Consider the following 14,149-nt stretch of genomic DNA (forward strand, 5'->3'; position numbering starts at 1 on the left):
TAATTTTAAATTCTCATTTCAACTTAGGGTCCAATCTGACCTAGGCCATGAACCAAATTGAACCAAAATTGGGGAATTAGCAATATTTTCGTAGCAAGAGATCAAATGTAGCAGTGTGACCATTTTGGATCATTGACATGGGGGAGCAGTGCAAACATCCTCAGGGGGCCTCAGAATTAGGCTACCCAGTAACCACCAGAGTGAGCATTTCAAAAGAAGATGGGGTTTATTAAAGAAATATAGACAGTAAAAGACATGTTTACTTTCAATTACTTTGCTCAGAAGATCAGTTACAGAGCTTTAAATGGTTATAGGCAGAAGGTTGGTTGGTTGGTTGGCAACCTTCAGTCTCAAAAGACTATGGTATAAGCCTACAGCACCTGGTATTCCCAAGCAGTCTCCCATCCAAGTACTAACCAGGCCTGACCCTGCTTAGCTTCTGAGATCAAACAAGATCGGGCATGTGCAGGGTAACATATAGGCAGAAGAGATACTTGCAAAGAGCTGTGTTTGGACAGCAGGAGTGAGTTGGAGAAGGAGAGAACTGAGGCGGGGGAGAGAGAGAAAGAGAAAGAGGGGGAGAGAAATGTTATGGGAATCTAAAAGCGGGCAGGGGGAGATTACCAATCCTGTTCTTGCTGGTGTGGTTTCTAAGCAGTAAGGAATATAAGAAGAGTCCAGCTGGATCAAGCCATAGACCCATCTAGTCCAGCTTCCTGTATCTCACTATGGCCCACCAGATGCCTCAGGGAACACAAAAGACAACAAGACCTACATCCTGGTGCCCTCCCTTGCATCTGGCATGCTGAAGTAGTCTACTTCTGAAATCAGGTTGCACATGCCCATCATGGCTCGTAACCCATGATGGACTTTTTCTTCAGAAATCATTCCAATCTCCTTTTAAAGGCTTCTAGGCCACAAGCCATCACCATATCCTGTGGCAATGAATTTCACAGACTAATTACATGCTGGATAAAGAAATATTTTTTTTTTGTCTTGCCCTAACTTTCCCAGCACTCAGTATTAGTGGATGTGTCCTGGTTCTGATGCGGTGTGAGAGGGATAAAAGCATCTCCCTATCCACTCTTATCTACCCCCTGCATAATTTTGTATGTCTCAGTACAAAGGACATTTATACAAAGATATTACAATGAAAAAACATTATATATGTCTCAACGCAAATACAATACAAGGGCAGGGCTGCAAGTTTCCAGGATCCAAAAGAGAAAAATAGAGCAAAAGGGGGTTCCTTGGCAAAATGGCGAGATGAGGGGCACACAAAAGCATAGCTCCCTAATGGAGAAGTTCCTGAGGGACAAAAGGCATGACCAGGTGAGTGTTACTTCCAGGTTCAGGACTTGATGGGAGATTCTTCTTGGCCCAGACACTGAAGAAGACTGCCAGGTGGCCTGGCTCTGGAACAATTTGAAACATTATTATTATCAGTATTATATACCGCTTTTCAACAAAAAGTTCACAAAGCGGTTTACAGAGAAAAATCAGACAATTAATGGCTCCCTGTCCCAAAAGGGCTTGCAATCAAAAAAGAAGCAAAAGAACATGAGCAAAAAGCCACTAGACACTGCTGGGGTGAAACTTAATTTGAAGTTCAGAAATTGAAATGAACAGCAGATTTGTCAGGCTGGAACATTTTTGGACAGATACACCCAACCTAGCAATTTGGAGATGGACATTTTGATCTCCTTGTTTCTTATGCTGTATATGAGGGGATTCATCATGGATGGAACCATGGAATAGAGCACCGTGAATGTCAAATCTAGATTTGATGGCACATCAGGGATGGGTTTCAAGTTGGCAAAGGCTCCAGTGGATAGAAATATAGAGAAAACAATGAGGTGTGGGAGGCAAGTAGAGAAGGCCTTTTGCCTTCCCTGCACAGAAGGCATCCTCAGCACTGCAGTGAAAATGTGCACGTAAGTTATGATGACAAAGACAAAGCAACCAAAAGCAAGAATAATAATAAAGAAAATTGCTCCAATTTCAGGTAGGTTTAAGTCAGAACAAGAGAGTTTAAGTATTGCTGGAACTTCACAGAAAAATTGATTGACTACATTGGAACAAAAGGGGGTTGCAAAAGTCCCTGTCACATTTAATGATGCATTTAGAAGGCCAGCAATCCAGATACCAGCAATCATTTTGATGAAAACTTGCTTGTTCATCACCATCTCATATTGCAACGGGTTGCAAATGGCCACATACCGATCGTAGGCCATGGCTGTGAGGAGGTAAATATCAGATGATATAAAAAGAAAGAGAAAAAAGACTTGAGCTACACATTCAAAATAAGAGATGTGCCTGGAATTGAAGAGGGAATTGGCCATGGATTTGGGCATAATGACTGAAACTTCACCAAGGTCCTGGATGGCCAAGTTCATGAGAAATAAGTACATGGGGGTGTGCAGGCGATGGTCAAAGGCCACTGCAGAGATGATGAGAAGATTCCCTGCCACAGTTACCAAGTACAGCACCAGAAACACCAGGAAGTGCAGAATCTGCAGTTCTCGAACTTCAGTGAATTCCAGGAGCAGAAACCCAGACAAAGAGGACTGGTTAGTCATGAGGATGACGGTTTGCTCTCTCTAAGATACATGCAACCTGTTGAAAGAAAAGGACAAAGGCTATTTGATGATATTGTGCAGTGGTGGTTATCCTGATATCAGAACAGGTGAATCAACCATGTTTTGTTTTTTATGTTAGCAGCAGCAGTAGACACAGAGGTCATGAGCACAGCAAGTGCATTTGAACTTTTCCTTGCCTAATTCACCAGAATTTTTCACTCATTCTTTCACTTTTTCACTTCTTTGGATTTCTAATTGGCTGTGCAAATACCTGATTTACAAGTTGTCCAACAATCTGGTATCAAAACATGACAGAAAAAGAAGCCACTCACAGGCATTTCAATGTATGTAGGTTTGCATTCCCTAAATCCCAGTAGATTAGCCAAACATTTCAGAGAATCCTTTGACTACGAGGGATCAGTGAAGTCCTTTTCCTATATCAGGAAGTTCACCGCTCTAACCAAACATCTTTTCACTTTTTGCAGCCCAAGCAAAAGCTTCTTCAGCACCCAGCAGTACAGCAGTGGAGAAACGGTTATTGTTGTATGCTATAGGGCCAGGGAAGCAGCCAGAGGTCTCCTTGGGATAAGGGAATATCAGTTCCCTTACCCCATATGGTTCCAATGTGCCTTTGCAGAACTGTGCACAGAACTGAGGCGACCTGCGTCCTCCCTTTCTCCACCACATTCCACCCCCTCCCCAGCTTCCTCCTCTCTCCCCTGCCCCAAGAATCCTTCGCCCCGCTCAGCTAGATTACTTACCACACAGTGATCCTTCTGGTGTCCTGCCGGTGCTGAGGCTGACTAGTGCGGACCCCTCCACCGGTGCTGTCTCCTGCCAACTGGAAAGTGTCATATAGCACTTCTTAACACATAGTACCGGCACTGTGTGCACAGAGCCAGTGACTGGGTAGCATAGTATTGGGCTGTTAGATTCTTTGGATGTTTTGTCTAAGGTGGAATTACCCAATTCTTTTCGATCTTTGCTTTAAGTGAAATTTTGATGGCAGCTCTTGTACATCCATCTATTAATCTGTGAAGCAGGTGACATCAACGAGGGCTTTCATGCATGTTGGAATGCGCACGTTGATGTGAGAATATCTGAAAATATGCCTGTATTCAGACTTAGTCACAGTCAGTGAGGCAATAGAAGGAAAAGGAAACGAGAGTGGAAGGCAGAGTGGGCAGATGGGAAGATAAATGGGCAGATGTTGGAAAAAAATTAGAGAAATTAGAAGGTTGAGAAAATAGAAAAGTAAAAAGAGTAGTTTACACTGATCCCTCGTAAGCCATTCTTAAAATGATAAGAAAATTAAGAACATAATAGCTTACAGTGCTTGTTCTGGGGATTCTTCTAATTTTCTTGCTGGTCCACTGACACTGAAATATTCTGCATGTGTCCAGACTCTGAATCCTCCTTCAGTCAAAAATAGCAGAGATTTATGACTCTTTCTCATTAGTTCCTAGAGATTTGCTCCCAGGAGTCCAACACCACTCTGCAACAAAGGCATTAAAAAAAGAAAAAGTAATGAATAAATGAACTTGGATGGATCAATACAATTAAGAAATAATGACTGTGAGTATAGCAAAAACCATGTTGTGTAATGGGAGGAAATATCAGGCAGCCGAAGGGCAGCCCGGTCCTAACCTGCGCTGGTGCAGCTAGGCCAAGTAGCCTACTCTGTATCCTGCAGAAGTTAGGACCAGGCTTTAGGTCTATTTGGGGAAAGGGGATATTTTTCCTCTTACCCTGTGTAACACTGCAGCCTGCCCAATGGGGCTACTTAAATCTGTGCCAGCTAAACTGCTGGCGAAAATCCAACCAGCTCTGTGTAAAGCTGCCAGGCCGAGAAGGGGGTTAGGATACAGCAGAGGCTCCTGTTTCATGCAAAAGAAATATTTTCTTTTGTCTGTCCTAACTCTCCCAACACTCAATTTTGGTGGATGTCCCCTGGTTCTGGAGTTATGTGAGAGTGTAAAGAGCATCTCTCTATCCACTTTATTTGGATATATCCCAATGCTGTAGCCTTTCCTCATAAGGAAGATGCCCCAGCCCAGCAATAATCTTAGTTGCCCTCTTTTGGACCTTTTCCATTTCCACTATATCCTTTTTGAGATGCGGCGACCAGAACTGGATACAATACTCCAGGTGTGGCTTTACCATTGATTTGTAAAACGATGTGGTGCTGACGTCTAGCCTAGACGCCTTTAAAAGGGGATTGGACAAGTTTCTGGAGGAAAAATCCATTATGGGGGACAAGCCATGATGTGTATGTGCAACCTCCTGATTTTAGAAATGGGTTAAGTCAGAATGCCAGATGTAGGGGAGGGCACCAGGATGAGGTCTCTTGTTATCTGGTGTGCTCCCTGGGGCATTTGGTGGGCCGCTGTGAGATACAGGAAGCTGGACTAGATGGGCCTATGGCCTGATCCAGTGGGGCTGTTCTTATGACATTATAATATTAGCTGTTTTGTTCTCAATATCTTTTCTAATGATCCCAAGCATAGAATTGGCCTTCTTTACTGCCACTGCACATTGGGTCAACACTTTCATCAACTTGTTCACCACCACCACAAGATCTCTCTCCTGTTCAGTCACAGACAGCTCAGAACCCATTAGCCTATAAGTGAAGTTTTGATTTTTTGCCCCAATGTGCATGACTTTACACTTACTTACATTGAAACAAAAATGTTTGTTTGTACAAAATTGTACAAAATTGGCTGTACTTGTCGTAAAAGACGACTGAACAGCCACCGGGTAGATGGAACTTGTCAGCCTGGGAAGGCAGCTCATCTGAGAGAAGGAAAACTCTGATCCCAAACCTCCACTGCCTTGTGGCTACATCCAGTTATGGAAAAGGCCTCAGGAGTCAACCCCAAGGCAAAATCCGGAGCCGGAGTCCCTGAGGCAGTTCATGACTGAACACAGTCACGTTCTGGTAACTCCTGCGATGCCGCTGGAACCAACCGTATTGGCTTCTGCCTTTCCATTGGACCATTTCAGCGACGTGGAGAGGGGGGATTTGCTGCATGGGTAACAGCCTATCCTCCATACCTACTTTACCCAGGCTTCGCACACTGGAGAGGACACTCTGTTCCAGAACCACCATTCAGAGTGTGATACCATAGTATTCCGAGACTGAAGAATGCCAACATGGACATTGAAACGCATCTTCCATTTTGCTGCCCATTCTGCCATTTTGAAGAGATCCTTCTGGAGCTCCTCACAATCACTTCTGGTCTTCACCACTTGGAAAAGTTTGGTGTCATCTGCAAACTTAGCCACCTCACTGCTCAACCCTGTCTCCAAGTCATTTATGGAGAGGTTGAAGAGCACTGGTTCCAGGACAGATCCTTGGGGCACACCGCTTTTCACCTCTCTCCACTGTGAAAATTGCCCATTGACACCCATTCTCTGTTTCCTGATCTTCAACCAGGTCTCAGTCCAGGAGAGGACCTGCCCTTTAATTCCCTGACTGTGGAGTTTTTTCAGTAGGCTTTGGTGAGGAACTGTGTAGAACGCCTTCTGAACGTCCAGATATATAATGTCCATGGGTTCTCCCGCATCCACATGCCTGTTGACCTTTTCAAAGAATTCTAAAAGGTTTGTGAGGCAAGACTTACCCTTACAGAAGCCTTGCTGATTCTCCCTCAGCAAGGCTTGTTCATCTATGTGTTTTGAGATTCTATCTTGGATGAGGCATTCCACCATCTTACCCGGTATAGATGTTAGGCTGACTGGCCTATAGTTTCCTGGGTCCCCCCTCTTTCCCTTTTTAAAGATCAGCATGACATTTGCTATCCTCCAATCCTCTGGCACCGTGGCCGTTTTGAGGAACAAGTTGCATATTTTAGTCAAGAGATCAGCAACTTCATTCTTCAATTCCTTAGTAACTCTAGGGTGGATGCCATCAGGGCCCAAGTGTTTATCAGTTCCTTACAAACCAGATCCTGCGCTGGACTGGTGCGTTCAGCAATGGGAACTTTGGACTAAACTGGTTATCCCTTCCAGGCCGACTTGGGGTGACTGCTCCAATAGCGGGCACCTCATAGCCAGAAATAAGTCTGAACCCAACAAGGCACGCAATGGTACTGCATGGGTTCAAAACCCACAAACGTGCTTTGAGTTCAACGCCTCAGGGAAGTGTCGGAGGAATAACTGCACTTTCCTGCATGTGTGTGGCTTGTGCAGGGCAAAGCACCTGGTGCCTTCCTGCCCCAAGTTGGGGGGGCCCAGGCAGTGTGCCGGACAGTAGCCCGGGAGTGGCCATAGAGGAGGCACCCCTTCCTTCCCCCTCCCAATAACAAAGGGGCCAACACCGATTAAGCTGCCTCTGTTATGTTTGTGGTTGGGTCTTTATCCTGATAAAGTTGCAGCTATTTGTTTGGTGGAGGGGTTTTCTTGGGGTTTCCGAATTCCAGCAGTAAAGCCCATTGAGCCTGTGCTGTTCGAGAATTTACGTTCAGTTAAGGGATTGGAGCACGTTGTCAGGAAAAAGATTGCGAAGGAAGTGGAGGCTGGCAGGGTGGTCGGCCACTTTTCAACCCCTCCTATTCACAACAAGGGTCTCTCCTTTGGGGGAGTTCCTAAGAAGGCCCCTGGGGAGTTTAGGATGATTCATCATCTTTCATTTCCGGAGGGCAGCTCCATGAACGATGGTATCCCGGGTGACCTGTGCTCGGTTAGGTACACTTCACTAGATCAAGCAGTAGGACGGTTGCGGTTCTGCTGCAGGGGTGTGCTGATGGCCAAGGCCGACCTAGAGTCAGACTTTCGCCTGCTCCCCATCCATCCCGATGATTTTTGCCACTTGGGGTTCTGTTTTGAGGGTGCCTATTATGCTGATAGAGTGCTGCCAATCGGGTGTGCCATCTTGTGTGCCGATTTTGAGTGTTTCATTACCTTCCTAGAGTGGGCTGTCCAATTTTGGACTGGGTTGTTGTCTACGGCTCACTATATCGATGATGTTTTATTTATGGGACCGGCAGGTACTGGAACATGTGAGCTGCTGCTCGCAAGTTTTGTTTCTTTGTGCGAGCAGTTGGGAGTTCACCTGGCACACGACTAGATCGAGGGCCCCGCCACTCAGCTTACGTACCTCGGCATCGAGCTAGACACGATCAATCAATGTAGCAGGCTCCCAGAGGCCAAGCTGCACAAGCTGGAGGGCTTGCTCAGTCTGGCCCTGGTCGCCAAGAAGATTTCTCTGAGGGAGCAGCAGGAGCTGGTTGGGCACCTCAATTTTGCCTGCCGAGTTGCAACACCGGGACGGGCCTTTTTAAGGCGCATGTGTGAGGCAATGGCTGGGCTGCGCAGACCTTCCCATCGCACTTGGGTCACGTCCACCCTGCGGGGCGACGTGGCCGTGTGGCTTCAGCTTCTCGACCAGTTTAATGGTATCTCCTTTTGGAGGACACAGAAACTGGTCAAGGTTGAGCTGCAGGTGTAATATGACATGGCCGGCGGCCATGGGTTTGGAATTTATTTTAGGGAGAGCTGGTGCGCTGCATGCTGGCCAGAAGAATGGGTGTGAGAAGGCATCACCAGAGACCTCACATTTCTGGAGTTTTTCCCTATCCTGGGGGCCGTGCATGTATGGGCTCACGAGTTTGCCAACTCCTCCATATGTTTCTGGTGTGACAACCAGGTGGTAGTTACGATTATTAATTAGCAGACGTCTAAGTCGCCCAGGGTTATGCGCTTAGTGAGGGTGTTTGTTCTCCAATGCCTGTCAATTAATGTCCTCTTTTCGGTGAGGCACGTGCCTGGGGTTCAGAACAGCATTGCCGATGCTCTCTCTCGTTTTCAGGTGGAGCGTTTCCGGCAGCTGGCTCCGGAGGCTCGCTTGGACCCAGAACCCATGCCCCTATGGCTGTGGAGCCTTGGCTCAACAAATGATCTGGGCCTCCCTAGCATCCACTACCAGGGTTAGTTACAGGAGGAAGGTGCATGAGTTTTTGGTCTTTTGCAGGCAGCAGCGTCTGGAGGACGCGTGGCCTGTGCCAGTGTACCACCCAATGCGGTTTATGATTGGCCTCAGGAGCAGGGAGCTGTCAGCACGCTCAATATCAGTTTACTTGGCTGCACTTTCTTGCCAGTTCAAGGACCTGGGATGGGCTGATAACACCTCCAATTTCCGGGTCCGGCGGATGCTGGAAGGGATCAGATGGAGTGTCCCCATTCCTCAGGATGCCCAAAGGCCGGTCACCCCAAACCTATTGCAAGGCTTATGTGCCAACTTTGGTCTGCATTGTGCCTCACGATACAAGGCTGTGTTGTTCAAGGCTTGTTGCCTGGTCTTGTTTTTTGGGGCGTTCCGCCCCAGCAAGGTACTGTCTGTCTCTAAAGTCTCCCCCGGGGACAGGGCCTTACGATGTGGTGATTGTCAGTTGGGTGTTAACTGTGTCTCTCTGTTTTTAAGGTGTTCTAAAACTGACCAGAGAGGTAAGAACCAGTGGGTCCACCTGAAAAGAGCGGCCTGTGTGGATATCTGCCCAGTCCAGGCAGTGGTGGATTACTGCTGTGTGGCACCTCGGGGAGAGGGGCTGTTTTTCCATCATCAGGATGCTTCCCCCCTGACAGTGTATCAGTTCAGGGCCAACTTTAACACTGCCTTGTGAAGGCTTGGAGTGGTGGCCGGGCAGTTCAGCCTGCATTCTTTTGGAATTGGTGCCGCATCGACGGCAGCCAGACTGGGCTTCCATGCGGGAGCTATTCGGAGGATTGGGTGGTGGCGCTCTGCTGCCTTCAAATATTACGTATGTTCATTGAGGCCCGCCGGTTGTGGGGGCCGGAATGCAAGTTATCGGGCTCCCCCAGTGGTTGGGGGGGGCGTGTTGACTGGCATCACAAGCCTCGGTGTTCAGTTCAGAGGGATGGTCTGGTTGGAGTCCCTGTTTTGTTGCCTAATGGCATCTTGTTATAGTGGAATCTGTGGCTTATGTTACCTTTTCTGTTGCAGGTCTGCCCCAGTTGACTCCGGTGAGGGTCCTGATCTGCGGTCATTCAATTATCTTTTGGGCCAGGAAAAGAGCATTGGCAAGCAGCTTTGGCTCCCAGTTGGGACTGGGTGGCCTGGCCAGTGTCACCTGGGCTGCCAGAAGGGGCATGCGCTGGGGACAATTTTTGCCCATGTTGTTCTTAGGTGGCACCCCCCCACCCCAGGTAATTGTGGTACATTTAGGGGAGAACGACCTGGGCCAGAGGACTTCGATGTCGTTGAGGCTCCAGGCCCATAGGGAGTTCTCATTGCTTAGAAGTTGGTTCCTGGGGATTACCATCCTCTGGTCCAATCTCCTCCCCCGCCACGTTTGGCGCGGGGCAAGGAGCGTCCATCTAATTGACATTACTAGGAAGAGGGTGAATGCTTATCTGGGGAGGATAGTAGTTGAGCAGGGTGGAGCCGAGATCCAGCACCCGGCTATTGGGTTCAGACAGCCTGCCCTGTTCTACAGCAATGGGGTGCACCTGTCACCAATGGCCAATTTGTTTTTAGCTGACCTGCAGCAGGGCTTGAGATATTTTCTCCTTATGGGGAGCAGTGAGGACAAGCGCTAGGCTGTCCTCCCCTGTGGCAGGATACGTGCGGGGCGGGGTAGGTAGGTATCTGGCTCGGTGTCCATCCAGGGCAGCAAGGTAAGGGGCGAGCCTGAACCGCTCCCATGATGCCTGACCGGCTCCAGGTGGCAGGCAGGCAAACCCCTTGCCTGGACTGTCAGGCCGGTGATGCTCTGGCAACTGGTCTGAAGTCTGGCTGCCTTGCCCCCTTTGGGGGTGGCATTGAAAGACCTAGGCTGGCAATTGACAGCTGGGGCCTCGAGCTAGGTGGTATGCCCAATGAGTTTGCAGGGCAAGGTAGACTGTAGCATTTCAGTGCTACTTGAGGAGCAGCTTGAGATGCTGCGTTGGTGTGGCAAAGAAGCCATGGCAAGGATTAGACAACAGAGACAGGTTTGAATGTAAATGTAGGAAAAAGGCTTGAGGCTGGAGCAGATTTGAGCATCAGAATGAGAAGGAGAATTAGAATGAGAATCAGAATGAAAGTGAGTCTGCTCCGCCTCTTGCCTGCTTTATGTATACTTTAAACATGTCGCAATCCCTTGCAATACTAAAAAGGTTACTGTCGGTAAAATATTTTATTAGGAGCTTCTACTAGGCTCTTACCACAACATTCCTTTGACTGAGATAAGGGCTACATCTTCACAACACTGTCTTGTTGACAGGCTTCGGGGCTTTTAGATGCCAAGCGTATTCAAGGCCAAGAGTTTGCTCTTGCGTAGCCGCAGGTGTGCCCGAGGCTGTTATTGTTACCAAATACTGCTAAAGCATCGCAAAGCCTAGTGCCTGTGCACCACTACAGTAGACAGCTAGGACTGTTTCCCCCATATGGCCTCGCACGTCTATAGTTATTGTTTATTGCCTTGCTGCAATTGAGTTTTAATAAAGTGGCCCATTTACATCCAAGCCGAAGTCTGGTCTCGTTATTTGCGGGTATGGGGATAAAAGTTCACAAAGTGGTTTATAGAGAAAAATCAGACGATTAATGGCTCCCTGTACCAAAAGGGCTCACAATCAAAAAAGAAGCAAAAGAACATGAGCAGACAGCCACTAGAAAAGACACTGCTGGGGTGAAACATAATTTGAATTTCAGAAATTGAAATGCACAGCAAATTGGTCAGGATGGAGCATCCAAAGTTTGCAAGACCCTAGGGGAAAGGAGATGTACATATCTCCCACAGGCTGCAACCCTTAATGGGCAAGAATTAGCATGATATTTCACATTTACATTGTGACCACACATCTGAGAGGAGAAACAACCTTCTTGACAGTCAGAAAATGTCAGCCAGAAACCAAGATGTAGTTAAACCAAAATGGGGTTGGTTTGAATTACACTAACAGGGGAAAGAGGGTGTTCCTAACATCAGAAACCAAGGGATGCATTCTTGGACAGGTACACCCAGTGCTTTTTTTGTAAAAAAAAAAAAAAAAGTTGCAGGAACTCACAATTTGTTAATCTTTTATTTATTTATTTATTTATAAACTTTTTCTATTGGAGAAATAAACTATTTTTTATGTGCTTCCCCCTAAAGATGAACTTACTTCTGAGTAGAGATGCATAGGATTGGGCTGTCAATCTCCACATCCCCCTCCCCCTAGCTACTTTTTCTACACATGGGGAACAATACTGTACAGGTGCACTTGTAGCATGTAGTATGTAGTGTGGCACTACTTTGAGGAGAGGAAGCAGTGAATGGATTCTGAAAAATGGCTTACATGAGTTCCATGTAGTAAAATTACTCTAAGCAACTGTGGGAGTAAGAACAAAAAAGGAATTCTTACCTGAGAGGGGTCCTTAGGTGCACATAGAAACAGCTACATTTGCAGACAAGCGATTAAATATGGTTTAATTCAGTCATCAGAATACTCTGTGTCTTTGGGAAGGCACTTGGCATGCAATTGTATGTTCTCTGCTGCCCTAAGCAGCTGCTGTGCATTGCTGGAGAGGAGCTGCAAACGCTGGCTGGCGGAGGGCATGCTTGTGGGGGAAGGATGAGGAGGATCTCTGGCAAGGCTGGATAGCACGTTGTACACACATAGAATCCCTTTTCACCTGCCCTTAGCATGTGAAAACGGGTGCAGATATATATCTCTGCCAGGATTAAGAGCCCAATTCTAGGTTTGTCTACTCTGAAGTAAGTCTCATTCTAGTCAATGGAGCTTACTCCCAGGAAAGTGCCTAGGATTTCAGCCTAAGAGCCCAATCCTATGCATGTCTACTCAGAAGTCCACTTTAGTGAATGGGGCTTACTGTGGATAGGATGGCAGCCTCAGAGCCCAATCCTGTGCCTGTCTCCTCATAAGTCAGTCCCACTAGAGGCAGTGGGGCTTCCTGCCAGGAAGGTGTGCAGAGGACTGCAGCCTCAGAGCCAAAGCCTATGGCTGTCTACTCAGAAGTCAGTCCCAGTAGAGGCAGTGGGGCTTCCTCCCAGGAAGGTGTGTAGAGGACTGAAGCCTCAGAGCCTTTCCTCTGCCTGTCTACTCAGGCTGCAAGGCTATGACACTTTCCTGGGAGTAAGCCCTATTGAACAAAATGGAACTTACTTCTGAGTAATGCATAGGCTTTGGCTCTCAGGCTGCAAGGCTATTCACCCTTTCCCAGGAGCAAGCCCCGCTGAGCACAATGAGACTTCCTTCTGAGTAGACATGCCTAGGCTCGTGCTGCAGATTGGCAGGGGGGGGCTGCACCAGCAAGCTTCCTTCCCCTCCTCCTCCACCAAGCCACTACCTGCGCGTTCCATGGGTGCCGCAGCCTGTCTCCCTGGCTGGCTGGCTGGCTGGCTGGCTCTCCGTCCTCCTTAGCATCGGCACGTGTCTCCCGCGCCCTCCACTGGCTTGGAAGCTGCGCAGGGAAGCAGAGTGCGGGGGGAGGGGAGGCAGGCTGGACTCAGGCGAGAGCTTGGAGATGGGGCAGGAGGGGATCGTTGTGCGGTAAGGCAGGGGCCAGGCACCCACCCACCCTGCACCCCCAGCACCCACCCAGTGAATGCCTCTGTTTTGCTCCCCCCTCCTGGAATGCCTCCGAAGGGGAGGGGCCCCTGGAAAAGGCGCCGGAACTCCACCCCCCCCTCATTCCATTAGAAAAAAAGCCCTGGGTACACCCAACCTAGCAATTTGGAGATGGACATTTTGATCTCCTTGTTCCTTATGCTGTATATGAGGGGATTCATCATGGATGGAACCATGGAATACAGCACAGTGAATGTCAAATCTAGATTTGATGGCACATCAGGGATGGGTTTCAAGTTGGCAAAGGCTCCAGTGGATAGAAATATAGAGAAAACAATGAGGTGTGGGAGGCAAGTAGAGAAGGCCTTTTGCCTTCCCTGCACAGAAGGCATCCTTAGCACTGCTGTGAAAATGTGCACGTAAGTTATGATGACAAAGACAAAGCAACCAAAAGCAAGAATAACACCAAAGACAATTGCTCCAATTTCAGGTAGGTTTAAGTCAGAACAAGAGAGTTTAAGTATTGCTGGAACTTCACAGAAAAATTGATTGACTACATTGGAACAAAAAGGGGTTGCAAATGTCCCTGTCACATTTAATGATGCATTTAGAAGGCCAGCAATCCAGATACCAGCAATCATTTTGATGAAAACTTGCTTGTTCATCACCATCTCATATTGCAAAGGGTTGCAAATGGCCACATACCGATCGTAGGCCATGGCTGTGAGGAGGTAAATATCAGATGATAAAAAGAGAAAGAGAAAAAAGACTTGAGCTACACATTCAAAATAAGAGATGTGCCTGGAATTGAAGAGGGAATTGGCCATGGATTTGGGCATAATGACTGAAACTTCACCAAGGTCCTGGATGGCCAAGTTCATGAGAAATAAGTACATGGGGGTGTGCAGGCGATGGTCAAAGGCAACTGCAGAGATGATGAGAAGATTTCCTGCCACAGTTACCAAGTACAGCACCAGAAAAAACAGGAAGTGCAGAATCTGCAGTTCTCGAACTTTGGTGAATTCCATGAGCAGAAACCCAGACAAAGAGGACTGGTTAGTCAT

General features: G+C 47.6%; 1 protein-coding gene and 1 pseudogene across 1 annotated transcript; both read right to left on the bottom strand.

The window, feature by feature from the left end:
* Positions 1-368: 368 nt before the first annotated feature.
* On the bottom strand, positions 369-483 carry LOC136654473 (5S ribosomal RNA; annotated as a pseudogene).
* A 12,730-nt stretch (positions 484-13,213) lies between these two features.
* Positions 13,214-14,149, bottom strand: LOC136652973 (olfactory receptor 14A16-like). Its single transcript, XM_066629899.1, has one exon. It carries the CDS (start codon positions 14,147-14,149, stop codon positions 13,214-13,216), a length of 936 nt encoding a protein of 311 aa, XP_066485996.1.

The sequence above is a fragment of the Tiliqua scincoides genome, chromosome 5, assembly GCF_035046505.1.
Source record: "Tiliqua scincoides isolate rTilSci1 chromosome 5, rTilSci1.hap2, whole genome shotgun sequence".
Taxonomy (NCBI): Eukaryota; Metazoa; Chordata; class Lepidosauria; order Squamata; family Scincidae; genus Tiliqua; species Tiliqua scincoides.